Source organism: Agelaius tricolor, unplaced genomic scaffold (assembly GCF_023055355.1).
Source record: "Agelaius tricolor isolate 1412-34295 unplaced genomic scaffold, bAgeTri1.0.p SCAF_38, whole genome shotgun sequence".
In the NCBI taxonomy this organism is placed as follows: Eukaryota; Metazoa; Chordata; class Aves; order Passeriformes; family Icteridae; genus Agelaius; species Agelaius tricolor.
The window spans coordinates 4,576,853-4,593,316 of record NW_027269298.1 but is presented as its reverse complement, the minus strand read 5'-3'; the positions used below and the strand labels follow the sequence as shown (position 1 = coordinate 4,593,316).

Genomic DNA, 16,464 nt, shown 5'->3' with positions numbered 1-16,464 from the left:
ATTGACTACCAGAAAATAACCATCTCATTAATGCCCCAAATGCTACCAAACACACTCATTCCTTTTCTCTTACAGGGCTGTAAAACACTTATGCTTACAGCATTTCTGACTCTATATGGTTTTTTACCTTCCTTATTCATAGTTTTGAACATCTGCAAATTCAGTTTCCTCATCTTAAATCTGACCTGCTTCCTTGTCTTTCACACGTAATTATGCTTCCAAAGATGCACACCTCAGCACTGGATCCATTTTTCTTAGTTAGCTGTGGGTATTTTAGATGGAGTTGGATGTGAAATACATTTTTAATATTTATTTCTGAGTACCAAAAACCTTCAGGTAGGCATCCAAAATTATCCATGACTGGAAACTGACTATAAAGTGTTTTTGATGAAATGCTGTGAAACAATTATGCATGTTCTGCATCCATACTAAAAGAGGAGTATATGCTGCATGCAATTTGAAGATAATGTTTATTTAGAGAGTGGAAGACATCTGAACAATAAAGCAGCTTTTTCTCTTCCTTTAAGTACCCCATTTTTGGAGGAAAATGCACTATTACACTATTTCCCAGTCCCTTTGAGAAAGACAAGTGGATGAAGGGTTCTTGGGTTGCTTCCTCCTGTCCCCTACTTACCTTTAAACTTTCTCTAAAGATTGCAATTATTGAGAAACTGCAGAGCTGACCTTAGCAAGGCATGCACCTCTGGGAGGACCAAGCAGCAGAGACCACACACAGCCACATGATGCCATTCTCTTAAAGCAAAATATGGCTGGGAAAGTGACATCACAGCAGCCTCCTAGAGCAGGGCTGCTTTCCGAGCCACCTCTGGTGGTTTTGGTGACAAGAATCCATTTGTTCTCCTGGTTATCTCTGCAGAGCACAGGGGAGCAGAGCTGCTGAGACCCAACTGCTGCAGCCCTGAAGTCGTGCGGGCTCAGCCATGGCTAAAAACCCTGCTGAAGATGACATGAACCATGCTTGACCCCACAGAATTTGTTACTGATGGTGATAAGCAGAGATAGCCTACATTTATTTTGCAGATTCAAGCAGAATTTGGAGGGCCATGGGAAAAAAAAATGTTCTAAATTGGACATGTTTGAGAAATACTGAGTCACAAGTTTCAAGCTGCACAAGGTCACTTCTGCAGTTTCTTTTTTCAAAGCAAACCCTAGATTTTATTATATAAAACCAGTGTTGGCAGCACTCAGAACATGCAGTCTTTTTTAGCAAAGCCCTTTGCAGCATGACTGTGGTTTCAGTCTTGGAGAAGCCTGCAGATGCTACTGCTTCTACTTTAAGAAGAGAATTAGCTTTATATTGCAAAATATTTAATAATTTTCAGTTCAAATGAAATGAAACAACAAAATAGTTATACAATTTTACTAGTTTATATTTCAATTCATAAAGTATACACACTGCAACTATGCTACCACAATGTCCACGCATCTAATATTGATGGAGTTACAGTAATTTTTTTTTTGGTATTAAACAATAGAGATAATGTATGCAGTTAAGGAAAAAAGCTTGGACATAGCATGTTCTATCCTGTAGTTACAGAGTACATTAGCTAGCATTAGTACAGTAAACAAGAAAAAGTTAGAAATACAAAATAAACCAAATATCTTTATATACAAACCAGTGCCTCATATTGTTACCAGCTTATACTCACACTGCACACAAAATTTATCCACTGATGCAATAGATACTTCAGCATAACACAAACCATTATAAATTAAAAAAATTACAAGGTGCAAAACTCCATTCTACAGCTTTCTGGTGAGAACTCAATACAATCCAAGGAATGAGAACTCCAAGCACGTTTAGCACCTACCAGTGCAACTGCATCGAGCGTGAACAATGACCTACACCACCTCAGAACGCCACCAGGAAGCGAGTTACAGCTAGAGATGCTCGCAGCTACACTCACGCTGTGATTTTTGCCTCATATATATCTCAGTTTATTGTTTCTTTGTCCCATTCATACCTATGTGCAAAACTAAAACCTGGGAGCTCTGTCGGAGCTCCACAGAAGGCCTGCTACAGCCAGGTAAAAACAAACAAACAAAAACAAAACAGAAACCTGACAAAACCCAGACAGACTCCATTGAATGTCAGACCATCCACATAATTCATATTATCAGCAGTCCTGGTGCTGTTGATATGTGGATCAAACAATATGACACAAGTGAAACGGGAATTTGCCCACAATTCCGATCGTTCTTGTCTAGCACTTGGACAAGTCTCCCAGCCTCCGGTGGCAAATTGGTTTGGCAGCCCATGCCAAAAAAGCCCAGAGTTGCATAGAATTGATTAGTAACAGAAAGAAATGCCAAACACAGAGAGATGGATGCTGCATCTACTAAAACAAAGTGGGGTTGCTCGACAGGAATGCTGAAATCATCCCCATTCATAAAGCAAAACATGTCACCTCCTACTCTCCATTTCCTACCTCTGGGGACTGCTTTCTGGCACTGATGTAGTTCTTGATAAACTTGTATTTTTTGTTGCATTTTTTCCGTTTTTTTTTTCTTTTTTTCTTTTTTAACTTTGTTAGTGACACTTTTCCTTTCAAATAAAATATTAAAAAAGGTTATAACTGTAAAAAAACCTATCATATGTAAACTTAACAATTAGGGTTTGGTAAGTTCTCGTACCTAGTCTGTGAAAAGCCTCCAGCCAGACGCAGAATGGAGTGTTTCTCGGAAGAGCTTCAATCTAGCTACATCACCTGTTAAATATCAGTAGTATGAACATCCCATGTCTAGCAATAAAACCTCTCTTGTGTTTCCATCCTCTTTATCACTGACCTATTGAAATCCTGACATGCTGTGTTTCTATTATATTTACATTCTGGTCCTCTCATGTCACAGAATTAAACATCTGGCCAAGGAAGGCAACAAAAGGTGTTAAGAAGGTGTGTTTGACAGAACTGCTTTTCAACAAGTCTCTTTTCCTTGGACTCCAGTCACTGTTTTTATAGAGCTTATTGTTCTGTTGAACCACGTTTTCTTTGCAGCTTGTACTTCATTCAGGGCCAGACCCAAATGGTGCTCCAAATCCTGCAAACAGAAGAGTAATTTCCTTAATTTGATACATATTCACAGCACAAGGTTATAGGAGTTAAAACTAGAAGGCTCTAGAACATCTACAAACTCTTGGCCACTTCAGAAGTTAAACAAGTCTTACATAAATTAAAAGCAGAACAATAAGCTGACAAAGAGAAAAAAAAAAGCTTTGAAAAGCAGAACAAGACTTGTGTCGTTGCCCTTAGTGAAACATTCCGCTTTCTTCAGTACATCCAAACTCTTTAATTGTCTTCCATCTGAGGAGGAGCTATTCCCACAGGAAGTGGACTTTCTACAAACTAATTTTTACCTTTCTGTGAACAAGCCGCACTGACATATCAGTTTTAGGCTAAAAGCACAATGTTGTCATATTTTACAGAAATACTTCAGGTACCTGGAGTGCTTTGCAATCGTGTTTTAAGAAACATGTCTAACATTTGTCAATGTTACTTCTTCATTTAGCACTGATTGTGAGATAAAGACATGCATGATTCAGTACTCTGTCAGAGCTTGGGCTCCTTCCAAGCAGTTGCAGGAGATCAGGCAGCCAGCACTGCACTGCAGACAGGCAGATGTCTGGAAGCTGTAGTGGCTGCTAAATACAGTTCATGCAATTTCAATTATATCGTCTGCATACAGCAAGTTTCAGACGCAGTGTTTGGTTAAATAACCGTGCAGGAAATAGCAGGTTATGGTTTCAACCAACAGGATCTGTTCCAATCCCTCTACAGCTCACACACACATTTTTCTAGGAATGCAGACATGCTGTACAGACTACAAAACAAACTCCCAGAGCATTACCTGTATTTTACATTCCGCCTCCACAAGCTGCAGCTTGGTCTGGGCCAGCTCAAGCTCCATCTCCCTCAGCTGGTTCTTCAGTGTTTCCTTCTCCTCATCCGTGTCCTCGTCTGAACCATCCTTGGCAGTGCTGGCCACCTTCACACGGCCTTCCTTATTGAAGAACTCGCGGCAGTGCTCGCAGTCATCCACCTTTTGCTAAGCAAACACCTGGCTGTGAGCAAAGCCTGCTCCTGCCTCTGCTCTGGGAGAGCAGCTCAGCACCACAGCAACCACTGATGGCAACTTGTGGGGAGGCACAGCCACAGGAGCTCCTGCCAGCCCCGCATTCAGGGCTTTGGAAACACTGCTGTGTTGTTTTGCTGCAATAATGGGCTCTGTCCCTCCCACTGTTACTTTAAGGTAAAAGACAGTCAGAGAATCTCTTCCAGAAAAAAAGACCCCTCAAAAAACCCCCCCCAGCATCAACATTAGCATGTAAGCACTATGGCATGAGAGGACTCACCTCTTCTCCCAGATCTCCCCCTTACAATCTTCTCTTTCATCTATGGGGACTCTCAGCCACCATTTTAGTAATGAAATAAATTGTGTGTTTGCTGCTATTGTTTTGCTAAGAGATTGAAACATTGTAGACTGTGGATCTATCTGGTCTCTTACCCGTATTTTCTCAATTTCAGCTTTATTTGCTGTTTGTTGCTTTTCCAGTCGCTCACTCAGCTGGGAACAAATCTGACAAGCAAAATTATGTTACCAAACCATTTATAAATGTAAATTCTCTCCCAGATGAATGCTAAAGCACAAATAAATGCCGCTGCAATATTAACATGGATAGTCTAAGGACCCTTAGAAAGCTAGAAAAATTGGGATGCTGCATTAAGCTGTCTCATTGTACATTTTCCCATTCTCTACATATTCTTCTATCCCCACAGGAAAAGGTGCAGTTCCAACAAAAGTTATTAACAGTTTGGCCTTGCTAAAGGAGCCAGAAAAGGTTAGGAATAGTATGACCCTTTTGTTGCCTTTGGGAAAAAAGAACAGGCAAGACAGAGTTTTTTACTAATTCATTCCCTGAGACCTGATCTGGGCCTACTAAAGAGACACATGAATTTGCTCCCTTGATACCTTCTGATCAGGAGCTTGAATGCCAAAGCAAAGCCTTGAAAGGAAAAAGGCATCTTTTTTCTTATTTCTGAGGTGCATTTGATTGACAAAGCAAAGATGAGAGAGAAGCTTTACTTGGCATGAAGTGAACCTTTGATATCCAAGAGCCCATCTGAACAAGGTTTGTCTGTAACTGAGGCTGTGGTGACTGCTGATCTACAAATCCCCACATCAGGGGCAAACAGGACTGACCACTTCAGGATCTCAGCCAAAGAAAATGCAAAACCAGCCACAGCCTTTCCATTTAGAACAGCTAAAGTGTGTCCTCAAAGGCATGGCACAGATAACACTGATTTCCAGAAATCTCCTAAAATGCCCAAAAGTCTTGTACTTTGATAACAAACCCCATCCTCATGAAGTTGTACTTACCTGTTTGTAGTCACCAATAATAGAGCTGTTCTTTTTGATCTCTGACTCTGCCTTATCTAGTTCCCTACGACACATTTCCTTCAGCTGTAGGGGGGAACAAAAAGAAAATAAAGGGTTTATATAGGTGTAGTCTGAAAAATACCCAGGTGCTATTTCTTCCTTCTCCTTAACCTCACTGCTGTGCTCTACCCAGGGACCCAGAGTCCAGCTCAGCTCCATGCAGGCAGGGTAAAGCCAGACCTTGGTGGCCCTCACTGACAGAGCAGTGGGCTAGCCAAGGAAAGGAGGGATTCAAAAAGTGCTGACAGCTGAAGTCCTGCACTGCCTCTCTGTGCAGCATCTGGCACAGACTGTGACACTGTGATTTCAAGTTAAAAATTCCCCACCCTATGAAGCACCTGGCAGGAAAATGCAAATTTTGCTTTGCTGACGTCCTTTACACCACAGAGGAGGGACAAACATGACTTAGAACATTAAGCCCTTCCCACACTTGTCACTTTTTATTTTTATCGTTTCTGTACTGTAGAGAACAACGAGAATGACAGAAATGCCCCAACCTGGGCAGATTCTTCCTCCAGGCGCCTCTTTTCTTCTTCTGCATCAATCAGCTTCTGTTTGGTCATTAGCAGCTCCTTATTGAGGGCATCTGCCTTCTCCTCTGCCTGAAACACAGAGTGGAGCCTGAGCAGAGGCTTCCCTGCTGTGCCTCCACCAGGACAGAGCCCAGAGTGCAGCCATTCCAGTCTTATTAAGGTTTGGTTCACTGCTTTTAAAAACAATAAAACTTTATTCTGAAAATTATTTTCTAAAACTTCCCATCTGCAATAGCAAAGCAGCAAAACATCAAAATTAATGGCATGTACCACTATACTCCAGCCCTCTAAAATGCCTCTTGAATTCAGTGATTAATTCTAGCAAAACTGGAGTAGGGATTGCTCCAAAGAAATCCAATACCAGAAATAAGTTTCATTTTCTTGTCCAGTCTGGAAGTTGACCAATACATTCTGAAGACAACCAAAGGCACAGAACAGCTCACAATAACAGACTATAACCAGCTCAGACCTAAGTTTAATTTGCAAACATTCAACCTTGCAATGAAAACAGAATTAATGAAAAATGCCTCTAGAACATTTAAAAAGCCCCCAGAACTCTATGAAACATCTTAATGGATGTAATACCATCCCAGAAAATACTGCATGAAAAAACAGAGCCACCAAAACAAACATAAGTCAGGCCCCTCTCTCCTTCCTCCTTAAGGGAAAGAAATGTCCCACCAGAAACCAACAACCCCTTTTTACTGCAGTTTTTAAAGCATAAAAATATATTGTTGAAAAATTTCAAGCTCTTTATAAACCACTAAAACTCTGCAAAGTTAAGACATCTTTTCCTGTCTCATACACACAACCCAGCACTTCCCAATAGGTGTATGGATTCTACATAAAAATAGATCAATAACTCAACTGATATATAAAATCTTCAGAAAGTAGCTGTACCAATTCCCTTCAAAGGAAGAAAAAAAGTGAATTTTAGTCCCTTAAAGTCCTGCTGATCCTTTAAAACAGATGGCAAAGGCAGAGAGAACATCTTTTCATTACAGATGGGGTTTCAGCTGTTTGAAAGTTAAAGAACACTGGGATGTAGGAGCCCAACAACAGTAGAAAATGAAGCCTATTTTCTGGCCTAGTGAAAGGATATTAAGGAAATTCTTGTATTTCCAAATGCTTTGTTTTGATCTTTTGGGTTGCAGATTTCAGACATGCCATGTAGGTATCAGACAAGGTGTGTTAAACAATGTCCTTTGGTACTTTCCTTTCAGGACCTCAGGCTGGCAGAATGAAACTTATCACTTCAGGGTCCAATTAGAAGAATTAATCAAGTCCTGAAGTAGGATCAAACCTACCTATCTCCTCCCAGGGGATAACCCAAATGCTGCCAACATCATTTGCCATCTTTGAGTACAAGACTATTATATATCAAATTAAGCATATCAATTTTGCCTCATTTTGTTCCTCTCCCAGTTCTCCATTAAAAAAAAAAATGTAAAAATATAACCATGTCTCATATAGGCTCAAGCAGCCACAAACAACAGTTAAAAACTGATAGAAAAAGCTTCTCAAGACAATTTTTGCTGGAATCCACCTCCTGAGTGCCACTGCTGGGCTATCACCAGTGTGAAGCTTCTGGAAGCTTCACTAATGAAGGGAAAAAGCCCAGGTAAGAGGAAGTGAATGTGTGGGGAAACCCTGCTTCTAGAACATTCTTCTATGATCCCCATTTTAACACCTAAGAACAGGAGATGTAATAAACCCAAAAGTCCTGAACCAAACTTCATTAAAGCAACATTCACCCAGTGGCATCAACATTTACTATGAATAGTGTTCCAAGAGCAAGTTTCCAGGAGATCGTGGGAAACCTTAAATTGTTTGAGGCAGATCCAATGAAATGTTTGAAAGCCTGTCAGCTCCTGCACTGGGCAACTTTCAGAAGCCATTTTCCTTTGAGATTTCAGAAATGCACTTATCTTGGTACACAACAGGAATGGCAAAACATGAGCACTTGAACTCTTCCCCTCACCTCCCCAAGCAGACAGACTAAATGTGGTGTAGCCTCCCCTGTGCTAGAAATGCCAATACCTTTCTGTCTCTGCATGTCCTGGAAAAAAAGAAAAAGCATACACTAATAAAATTTCCCACAATTGAATATGTAAAGAAGGGAGTGGGACAGCAAGCTGAAAAAAACTGCTGTAACAAAAAGCAAACCTGAATCTTCCTCCTGAGAGCTCTACTGATCTGGAAACAGCCCAGGATGAGGAGTTCACACAGGCAGATTCCAACAAGCCAAATGGAAACCACAACAACATTTTCAGAGTTGCCTGAGGTACCTGAGAAGCTGATTCTGACCCATGCAGAGCCAGACAGACTCAGACTTTCAAGTTTATCAGGCACTTTGCAAAGCCTGTCTGCTGTGAAATTGTATTCATAAAAATCCCAGGAAAACACAAGCTAGCATCCATGTTATGATTTCTGTGATGGTTAAAGACTCGCCACAGCTCCTGCCAGACTTCCTTAGAGAAAAGAAAGCAACTACTCAAGTACAGGCTCTTCTTTCCCTGCAGCCACTCTGAATGCTTTTAGAATAATGAGTATTTCAGCCAGCACTCCTGTTTCCCATGGACCTCTGTCACAGGCCTACACATTGCAGGGTGCAACAGGGATGTGGAGGAAGGACTCCTGTCCCCCACACAAGAAGTCCTCCATGTCTCTCCTCTCCAGGGAGAGAAGGAACAAGGAGTTAGGCCTTGTCTGCCCTGGACAGCCCAGGACATGACTTACATTGTCCAAGTCCTTCCTCAGTGCAATCTTGCTGGTGACCAGCTCGTGGGCCAGGTCGTCGTTCTCCTGCTCCAGTCTCATGTTGGCCTCCTGCAGGCGCCGGTTCTCGCGCTGGGGACACAGAGGGGCTGTCAGGGACAGGGCTGCCAGGGAGTGTCACACACAGCCCCTGTGCCCACACACTGATGCACTCCAGTCTGCAAAGACAGCTCTGCCTGCATGAAATTCCCCAGGACAAAACTACAGCCAGAGTGCAAATGTGAAATAAATACAGCATTAGCCCTGAGGAGACACCAGGTATAAATAACTCTGCTCAGCCATTGCTTGTTGAGCTACAGAAATGTTTTTGAAGCCTGCAATAGTAGGGGTATCATTGTGCCATCAATACCTTGCCAGGAGTTTCCTACAAGTACTGATTTTCTTGGTTCAAAATTAAATTTGCATGCTAGGAACAGGTAAGAGAGGAGAATCCTGGAAAAAATACTCTATTTTCTCTCTCCTGTTACAACTCCCAGCACGCAGATGGATACTAAAGAAAGTTTACTTCTCTGATTAAAATACATGATTTTATTGTATCTATGTCTCTGTGTGTATTATTGTGGTATGTGTATGCATGCATAACTTGAGATGTGTAATTTATCCCAGTATTACATTTATTTGATAAATAAACTATTTATAAAATTATATGCTTACTGCAGTATATATCATTTGAAATTAGGAAGAGGAGTAAAAGGGGGAGTATAAACATGGAAGGCAGAGTTAGAATCAGTCAGGCATTTCCTTTCTGTTCATGGCTTGTGGTGCAATCAGCACGTTAAACAGGCTCTACTGAACCGGTTCTATAAGCCCAAATAAAAATTCTTACTATTCCTTTTCTTGCACAGCTGGGCTCACAACAACCCCATCCTGATCAGCATTGCCAATAGAGAGACATTCCCTTCACGTTCATGGAGCTGATTCCCCTGTTGCATCCAAATTGGTCACAAAACAAAACCAGCTCAAAAAAAGAGTCAAAAGTAGCAGCTTCCTGTTTGTTAAACCAGACTGGAGAAGGTAAAGCATTACCTCAAATCTTTCTATAGGATCCTCCTGTTGAGCCTGCTGCTCTCTCATGGTATGATATTCCTTTTCATATTTCTTCAGTTTCTTCTGGCTAATCTAAATTAAAGCAGCCCATTAGTTCCTGCCCAGAGCATTGATAAAAGAACACAACACACACGGGGTTATGGAACAAGCTTCAGGGAACTCCTCCCTCCCACAAAGCACAGCTCATGGCTTCACCCAGTTCTGAGACCAGACCCTCAGGTGTGGTCAAAAGCAGTTCCACTCAATAGGATGACAACAGCCTCTTCCTGTGGGATGCAGGGAAAGTTCAAAAGGTACCCAGAGCATCCTGCCCGAGCTCCCCGTTGGTGCTGCACAGCTCCCTGGTGCTCCACACACTGCAGAGCTTCAGCACAACAGAACCCCAGGAGACGTGGTTCATTTTGGGACTGGCCTGATGCTGAGCCTTCTTCAGCTGCTTTCTCAGCTGTAACATTTATCATTCCACAGAAGCATTTGGTTTACTTTACATGAGACTGTAAATGCTGAAAGGGCAAGTGCAGGCTCAGCTGACATTTCTGCCAGTGTCACTCAAGCCCAGCAGAAAACAGCCCCTGCCCGAGGTGCCGAGGTGTCTGGGCAAGCAGCAGCACCTCAGAGCACAAGTGCTGTGTCCCTGCTCTGACCCACACAGCCCCAGCAAAGCCCTCTCACAGGCCCCCAGATTCCCCTTCTGTGAGAAGGGACAGAAAGGTGATGCTGAATTCAGTATTCTGTGCCCAGAGTTCAAGTGCTGCAGGGACAGGGAACACAAGGGAAGCTGTAACAGATCCTGACCAGCATTTTCCTGGTGTCACCTGTGCCAGAATGGTTTAGCAACACCACACCAAGATCACTGTGAGCATTTCACAAGCAAGACATTATGCATCTAAATAAAATCTCTAGCACTAAAGTTGCACCCAAACATTTATTTTTATCTCAGTAAACCAAATATATTTAAAAGCTATAGCTAGGATTTCCTCTTTAAAAACCTCTTTCTGAGAAACAGGTTGAATTTTACATGCATAAATGACAGGCAGAATGGAAAACGTGTTTGGGTTCCCTGCAGTCTGCTTCCCTCACTAACCACCTTCCCGGGCAGGAGCTGCAGAACGCGGTGGCCAAGCTCCCCCTAGTGAGAGCAGACCCGAAACGCCTCTCTGCACTGGGGGAACGTTTCTGCGGACATGCCAACCATTACCTGGGGTCGGTCCAACCACACCACAACCGCACGAGGTACTCCTGCACCCCGGACACCCACCTAGAGAATTAACCCTTCACTGACAATGGAGCCTGTAACTTGAGGAGATTATTTCACTGCTCTGCCCCTGCTCAAACTGCCCAAATTTGGGGGTTTCACACCCCAAACCTCCCACAATGTAAAGTTAGATCCTAGACAAATGAGGCATCCACCCTGCCAGAGGAAAGGAAGGCAGGCACACCACTACCACTGTATTTTCATCTTCTACTTTTCAAGTCCATTAAGCCAGTTTTGCCTTTTTTAGGTGATCTTGAGCAGATTTGTCATTGTCATAAATTCTGGGCACGGGAGGCCTGGGGAAGTCAGCAAGGATTCTGGGTTTGCAGAAATGAACACTGATGTCCCACCACATTTTTTCAGCAGGCAGCAGCAGCAGCTCTGCTAACATCTGTTGCCCAGAGAGGTGAATTCCCCACCCCTGGCAGTGCCCAAGGCCAGGCTGGATGAGGCTGGGAGCAGCCTGGGATAGTGGAAGGTGTTCCTGCCCATGGCAGGGGTGGAATGAGATGGGCTTTAAGGGCCCTTCCAGCCCAAACCATTCTGTGATTCTATGACTTGATGGCAGCCCTGAGGAGTGACTTGAAGAATCTGGTGCTGTCTCCAGCTGATGACTTCCTGACCTCCTTTCCAGCAGAATGCTGTTCTAATCACAATGCCTTAGCCAGGCTACTTCTCCCTTCCTATACATTATTTATTTTGATATCAGGCCCTTTTCTGCTCAAAGAAACACTTCCAAATACAGAGCTGGAGATTTCTACTGACAGCAAAGGACTTGTACTTTAGGTCAAGGAAAGCAATTATGTGCAGCACTCCCATCAAGGAGGTGATACAGAAGTGTTCTGAGCCGAGCCCAGCAGTGCTTCCTCCACAACCTCCCCTTTAATGCCCCAAAGCACCCCAGGACACCACGGGCAGCCCTGCCAGGTCCACTCAGAGCCTGCCTGTGCCACTCCACACAGCACTGGGAACACTGGGAAGAGGAACAAGTTGTCATTTGGAAACATAAAAGGCAAATGCACTCATTAGGATGATGTGAACCAGATGCATGTGGAACATTTAATCTGTTGCTAATGCTAAATGATTAGAGAGATAAAATAGCTTTATTCTTGATTATTGTGTAATTTCTACATTAGTTCCACAGAAGATGAGCTTGAATTCTGTGCAGAATACTGGTATCCACACTGCTACTACACCTGGATCACAAAATGCCTGGAATGTTAACACACCAGGGAAGCTGTGTACCTCCACACTGACACTACAGAAAATTCCTCTAGGGAATTTAAGGAAAAAGGACACTTTGAACCATGTCAGTGCATTTGGCTCAAAACTGATCTCCATGATCACAGCCAATGAACCTGGATTTGCCCTTGGAGCTGGAGGCAGGAGCAGCTCCCAGGTGGGCTGCAGCAGCCCCTCCCAGCTCACCTTCATGTTGCAGGCCAGCTCCATCAGCTTCTTGGCGTTCTCCTCGGAGCGGTACCGCTTGGGCAGCTGCACTCGGAAGAACTTCAGAGCCCCCTCAAAGTCAGTCAGCAGCAAATCATCCTTGGTAGTCTGGAGACAAGGGGAGAAACACCAGGAAAAGCCAATTTTTTACAGTTATTGAATCCCAGAAACAATAAAGCCACAACAGCTTTGGAAAGCTGCAGTAACACTGCTGCTCCTTAACCTTCAGCAAAGAGTGTTTGTTTCTATTTCTGCAGCCTCCTATTCCACCCCCCAGAAAAAGCACTGTGCTGCACAGGACATGCCAGATTACAGCACGTGTGCCACAGGCAGTTGTTAGCTTCACAAAAAAACAACATATTTTTGTAACAGGCATCTTAATTTTAGTATGGTGCATGAAGATGCACAAACCACAGTGTAACATTGTATACTCACTTTTAACAGTCCCAGTGCAACGTTGAAGATAACACTTATTCCCTGGAAAGAAAAAATAATGACAAAATAATTTAATTTCTTAGTATTTACAAAGTTGGATAGGAATTTATTTGGTGGGGTTTGTTGTTTGTCTGTGAGAAGGAGAACCAGGATACATGTGTAACCAGGTGCTACATAAATCAAAGGCACAAGAACAACTTTGCAAACAACTTTCAAAATATCTTTACCAGAGAGTCATTATAGAGAGCAAAACAATCAACACTGGTTTTACTGCCTCCTTAGCAGTCTGAAACTCTAAAGTTCTGTTGTGCACTTTATTTCATTTCTTAATGAGTGGTTGGTCAGCTCAAGATAATTTAATTTTCATACAGCAACTTCTAAAATCACTGATTCAAATGCAGTAATTTATACACCAATGTATTAAATTCTGGTCTTCACAAACTGGGATAATCCATGCAATGATAAGGAAAGTGACTCACTTTAGGACAGAGTCCCACGGCACCTACTCTGCCTCTACTCCTTAGAAGAGTTCTATTCTTACTGTCCAATTAAATTAAATACACACAGTTCTGTACTCAGGAGTAGCTCACACCTTCTTCAGGGGTCCCACTCATAACCATGACACATTGCTCATCTTATTTCAAGATCTCTTTTTTCTTCTTCCCACCAAGTTATTCTTTCACCATTACTTTAAAATGATGAAAAACCCCTTAAAACTTCTCTATGAGCCCATTTACTGTTTATGAAATGAAAATGTGTTTCTAAACAAACAGAATTGATTTTCTCCATACCATCTGCTGCTTTCTATTCCACTGGCACATGGACAAAGCAAGCAGCAGACACAGGGAAAGGGCAAAAACATTGACCAGGAGGTTTGTGAATGCTGAAAGCCTTCAGTAAAGGAAAGGCAGGAAATCAGCCACTTCACAGGAACAAGTGCAGATCCAAGAAGAATGGATGCATGAAGTTACACAGCAAATCATTAAATAACTCGAGGATGCTTCAGTACAAAATGGGATTTGTTCACTGATGGCAATAACTGCTGACTGTAATTACACTGCTTACCCACACACCACTACATGCCCTGCTCCATACAGGATTACAGACAATGTCTCAATACAAAGAATTTTGCTCTATAAGTTGTGAAATATAGAGAGACTTGAAGTTTTCCAGGAGAAAGAGCTTCAAGCCTGTTAGATTACCAGCATGAGAGTCAGCTGGGCCATTTTATACACAATGGCCTCCATGCAATAAGATGATAGGAAAATAAAGTCACCATTGTGTATTACATGACTTCAGAAGAGAGGAGCCCACATATCTGTAAATCAGCTCTCATCAGGCTGTACAGAGTCTTCTCACATAGATTCACCAGTGCCATAGGGAATAGGAGATTATAACCTTTTATATAGCTATTGATTCTTAATTTTTTCTTTAAAATGCTGAGAATCTTTATCATTGCAGAAATGGAACACTTCCACATAAAAATATCACACGCCTTGCTCTGAGAGAACAGATAGTAACAAGGACATGAACCAAGATAGTGACAAACTGTCAAAAGCTGGGAGCTGTGCAAGTCTCCAGTTATAACACATACCTCACATAGGAGTAAGTCAATAATATGGAAGACCATGTAGAGAGGGAATTTTGCAGTGAACAGGGTCAGGAACCACTGGGAAGCATACATGTGTGCTTCAAGGCTGATGTCCAGAAAGTGGTTATACAGGTCAGGAATGTATTCCTAAAAGTAAAACACACAGAAGCACTGAAAGTTAATTTAGGCTATTTTGGAACTGCAGCTGAAGCCCCAAGCTACAGAAGGAAGCTGGGTCGAGTGACCAGCAGTGCAGGGTCCTGCATCCACCAGGTGTGACAGGAACAGGCCTGGGGGCCTCCTAAGGATGCCAAAGGCCTGTCCTGGGCTGGATGCCCAGCAGGAGCCTGGGATCTGCCTCAGCAGGGCCCAGCAGAGGCTGTGCTGACACCAGAGCCACTCCAGCTGTCAGGAACATCTGCCTTCAGCAGCACCACCCTGCTCCTGAGACCCCTGCTACAACACCGGGCATGGTCCTCGTTCTCCACCCTTCCTCACAGCTCACAAACACCATTCACCCTTACTCACAGCTTACTCACAGCTCACAAACACCACTCACCCTTGCTCACAGCTCACAAACACCATTCATGCCACAGGAACAGCCAGGGCTGAACTGCATGCTCGGGTCTGTTCACCCCCAGGTGAGCCCCACCTGCATGAGGCGCTCCAGCTGATAGAACTTGCAGTGCAAATCTTCAAAGTTCTGTTTGAAAAGTTCCCTGAGTCCATAATCAAACATGATTTTGACCAGAACACTGAAAGCTTGCTCCTCAGGCATCTGTGAGAAAGCAAAGTGGATTTAGCAGCCAGCATTAGAACCTTTCACATCAGGTCATCTGCCTGAACCTCCCTCCTCCCTCCGAGTGAAAGGCTGAATTGCCACTACTTTTTTATCCAGTTTAAATGCAAACAAGAGTATTATCACTCCAAATGAGGTTTACTGTTGCAAATGGCATTTCAGAGGAATAAACCACCTCTCAATCACTCAACTAAAAATACATCTTCCAGACATGAAGACCAAAGCAGTTCCCCTGTGTCTTTGCTCAGAACTCATCAGAATCTGAATCTTACAGATTTTGAGCAGCCTAATCCTTTGTCACCCACATAAAAAAGGCAGAAACAGTATTACTGAAGGATGTTAAACAAAATCTTTGATCCTTCCCTTATTCTTAACTATATATATTTCCCTTTTTCAATGACATTATTATATTTGATGTTTATTAGATTACATCATTAAGAGAGACCAGTAATTGCTAACAGAAGTTCCACACCTCACAACTTAGCACCAGTTTGGGAAGGTTCAATCTCCCTTTTCTGCCAAAAACTGAAGGAAAACTCAAAGCTCATCAGTGTTTTGACATTTTTCCTGCCCTTAAAATTCAGTTTTAATATTTCTGTAGAAAAGTCTGACTTCAGGTCAATTGCTGGTTTCTATAAAGAACAGAACATCCATCTCAAGTATTCTATTATTAATCTGCAGATGGAGTTTATTAAAACAGAAAACTTTGCTGAAACATTCCAAACTGGTAGTGAAGGACTCGCAGAAACTTAATTTCCTTTTCTGCAAGATTTGTTTTTATTATTTATTTTCCCTAGCAGCCACACTCCAAAGGCTGACTTCAAAGAGAATCTTTGAAAAGAAAAGAAACTTATTTGAAATTTAGCTTTTCCTTCCATGCATACATTATTCCCAGAAGCCACAAGCACTGTTAAAGAGAGAACTCTGGAATAACACAGGGCTCAGTCATGAGAGTGAATCTCTCTAAGGCAAGGGACCCATGACAATGAGGATCTACAAGCAAGCACATCTGTTCCAGTGAAAGTGTTCAGTTCTCATAGCAGGAAGAGTTGCCCTTCCCTATCTCATTCAGTGAGGAAATAAAGAATTAATTGCCCATCTAGGAAATATTTCAGATTAC

At 42.6% G+C, this 16,464-nt stretch overlaps 2 protein-coding genes across 6 annotated transcripts in view; one reads left to right on the top strand and one right to left on the bottom strand.

The window, feature by feature from the left end:
- Positions 1–9,413, top strand: part of STRBP (spermatid perinuclear RNA binding protein) — a 75,235-nt gene extending 65,822 nt beyond the window's left edge. For both annotated transcript variants that reach the window (XM_071454147.1, XM_071454150.1), the window contains one exon: positions 7,214–9,413. In XM_071454147.1, the coding sequence (XP_071310248.1) occupies positions 7,214–7,260 (47 nt within the window). In that variant the 3' untranslated portion in view covers positions 7,261–9,413. The remainder of the gene's footprint in view (positions 1–7,213) is intronic.
- Positions 1,368–16,464, bottom strand: part of RABGAP1 (RAB GTPase activating protein 1) — a 60,752-nt gene continuing 45,655 nt past the window's right edge. For all 4 annotated transcript variants that reach the window (XM_071454135.1, XM_071454137.1, XM_071454136.1 and 1 more), the window contains 11 exons: positions 15,198–15,323; positions 14,549–14,692; positions 12,955–12,996; positions 12,499–12,627; positions 9,795–9,887; positions 8,730–8,840; positions 5,955–6,059; positions 5,398–5,481; positions 4,525–4,596; positions 3,868–4,065; positions 1,368–3,060 (listed from right to left, as the gene is read on the bottom strand). In XM_071454135.1, coding sequence (XP_071310236.1) covers positions 2,938–3,060; positions 3,868–4,065; positions 4,525–4,596; positions 5,398–5,481; positions 5,955–6,059; positions 8,730–8,840; positions 9,795–9,887; positions 12,499–12,627; positions 12,955–12,996; positions 14,549–14,692; positions 15,198–15,323 — 1,227 coding nt within the window. In that variant the 3' untranslated portion in view covers positions 1,368–2,937. The remainder of the gene's footprint in view (positions 3,061–3,867; positions 4,066–4,524; positions 4,597–5,397; positions 5,482–5,954; positions 6,060–8,729; positions 8,841–9,794; positions 9,888–12,498; positions 12,628–12,954; positions 12,997–14,548; positions 14,693–15,197; positions 15,324–16,464) is intronic.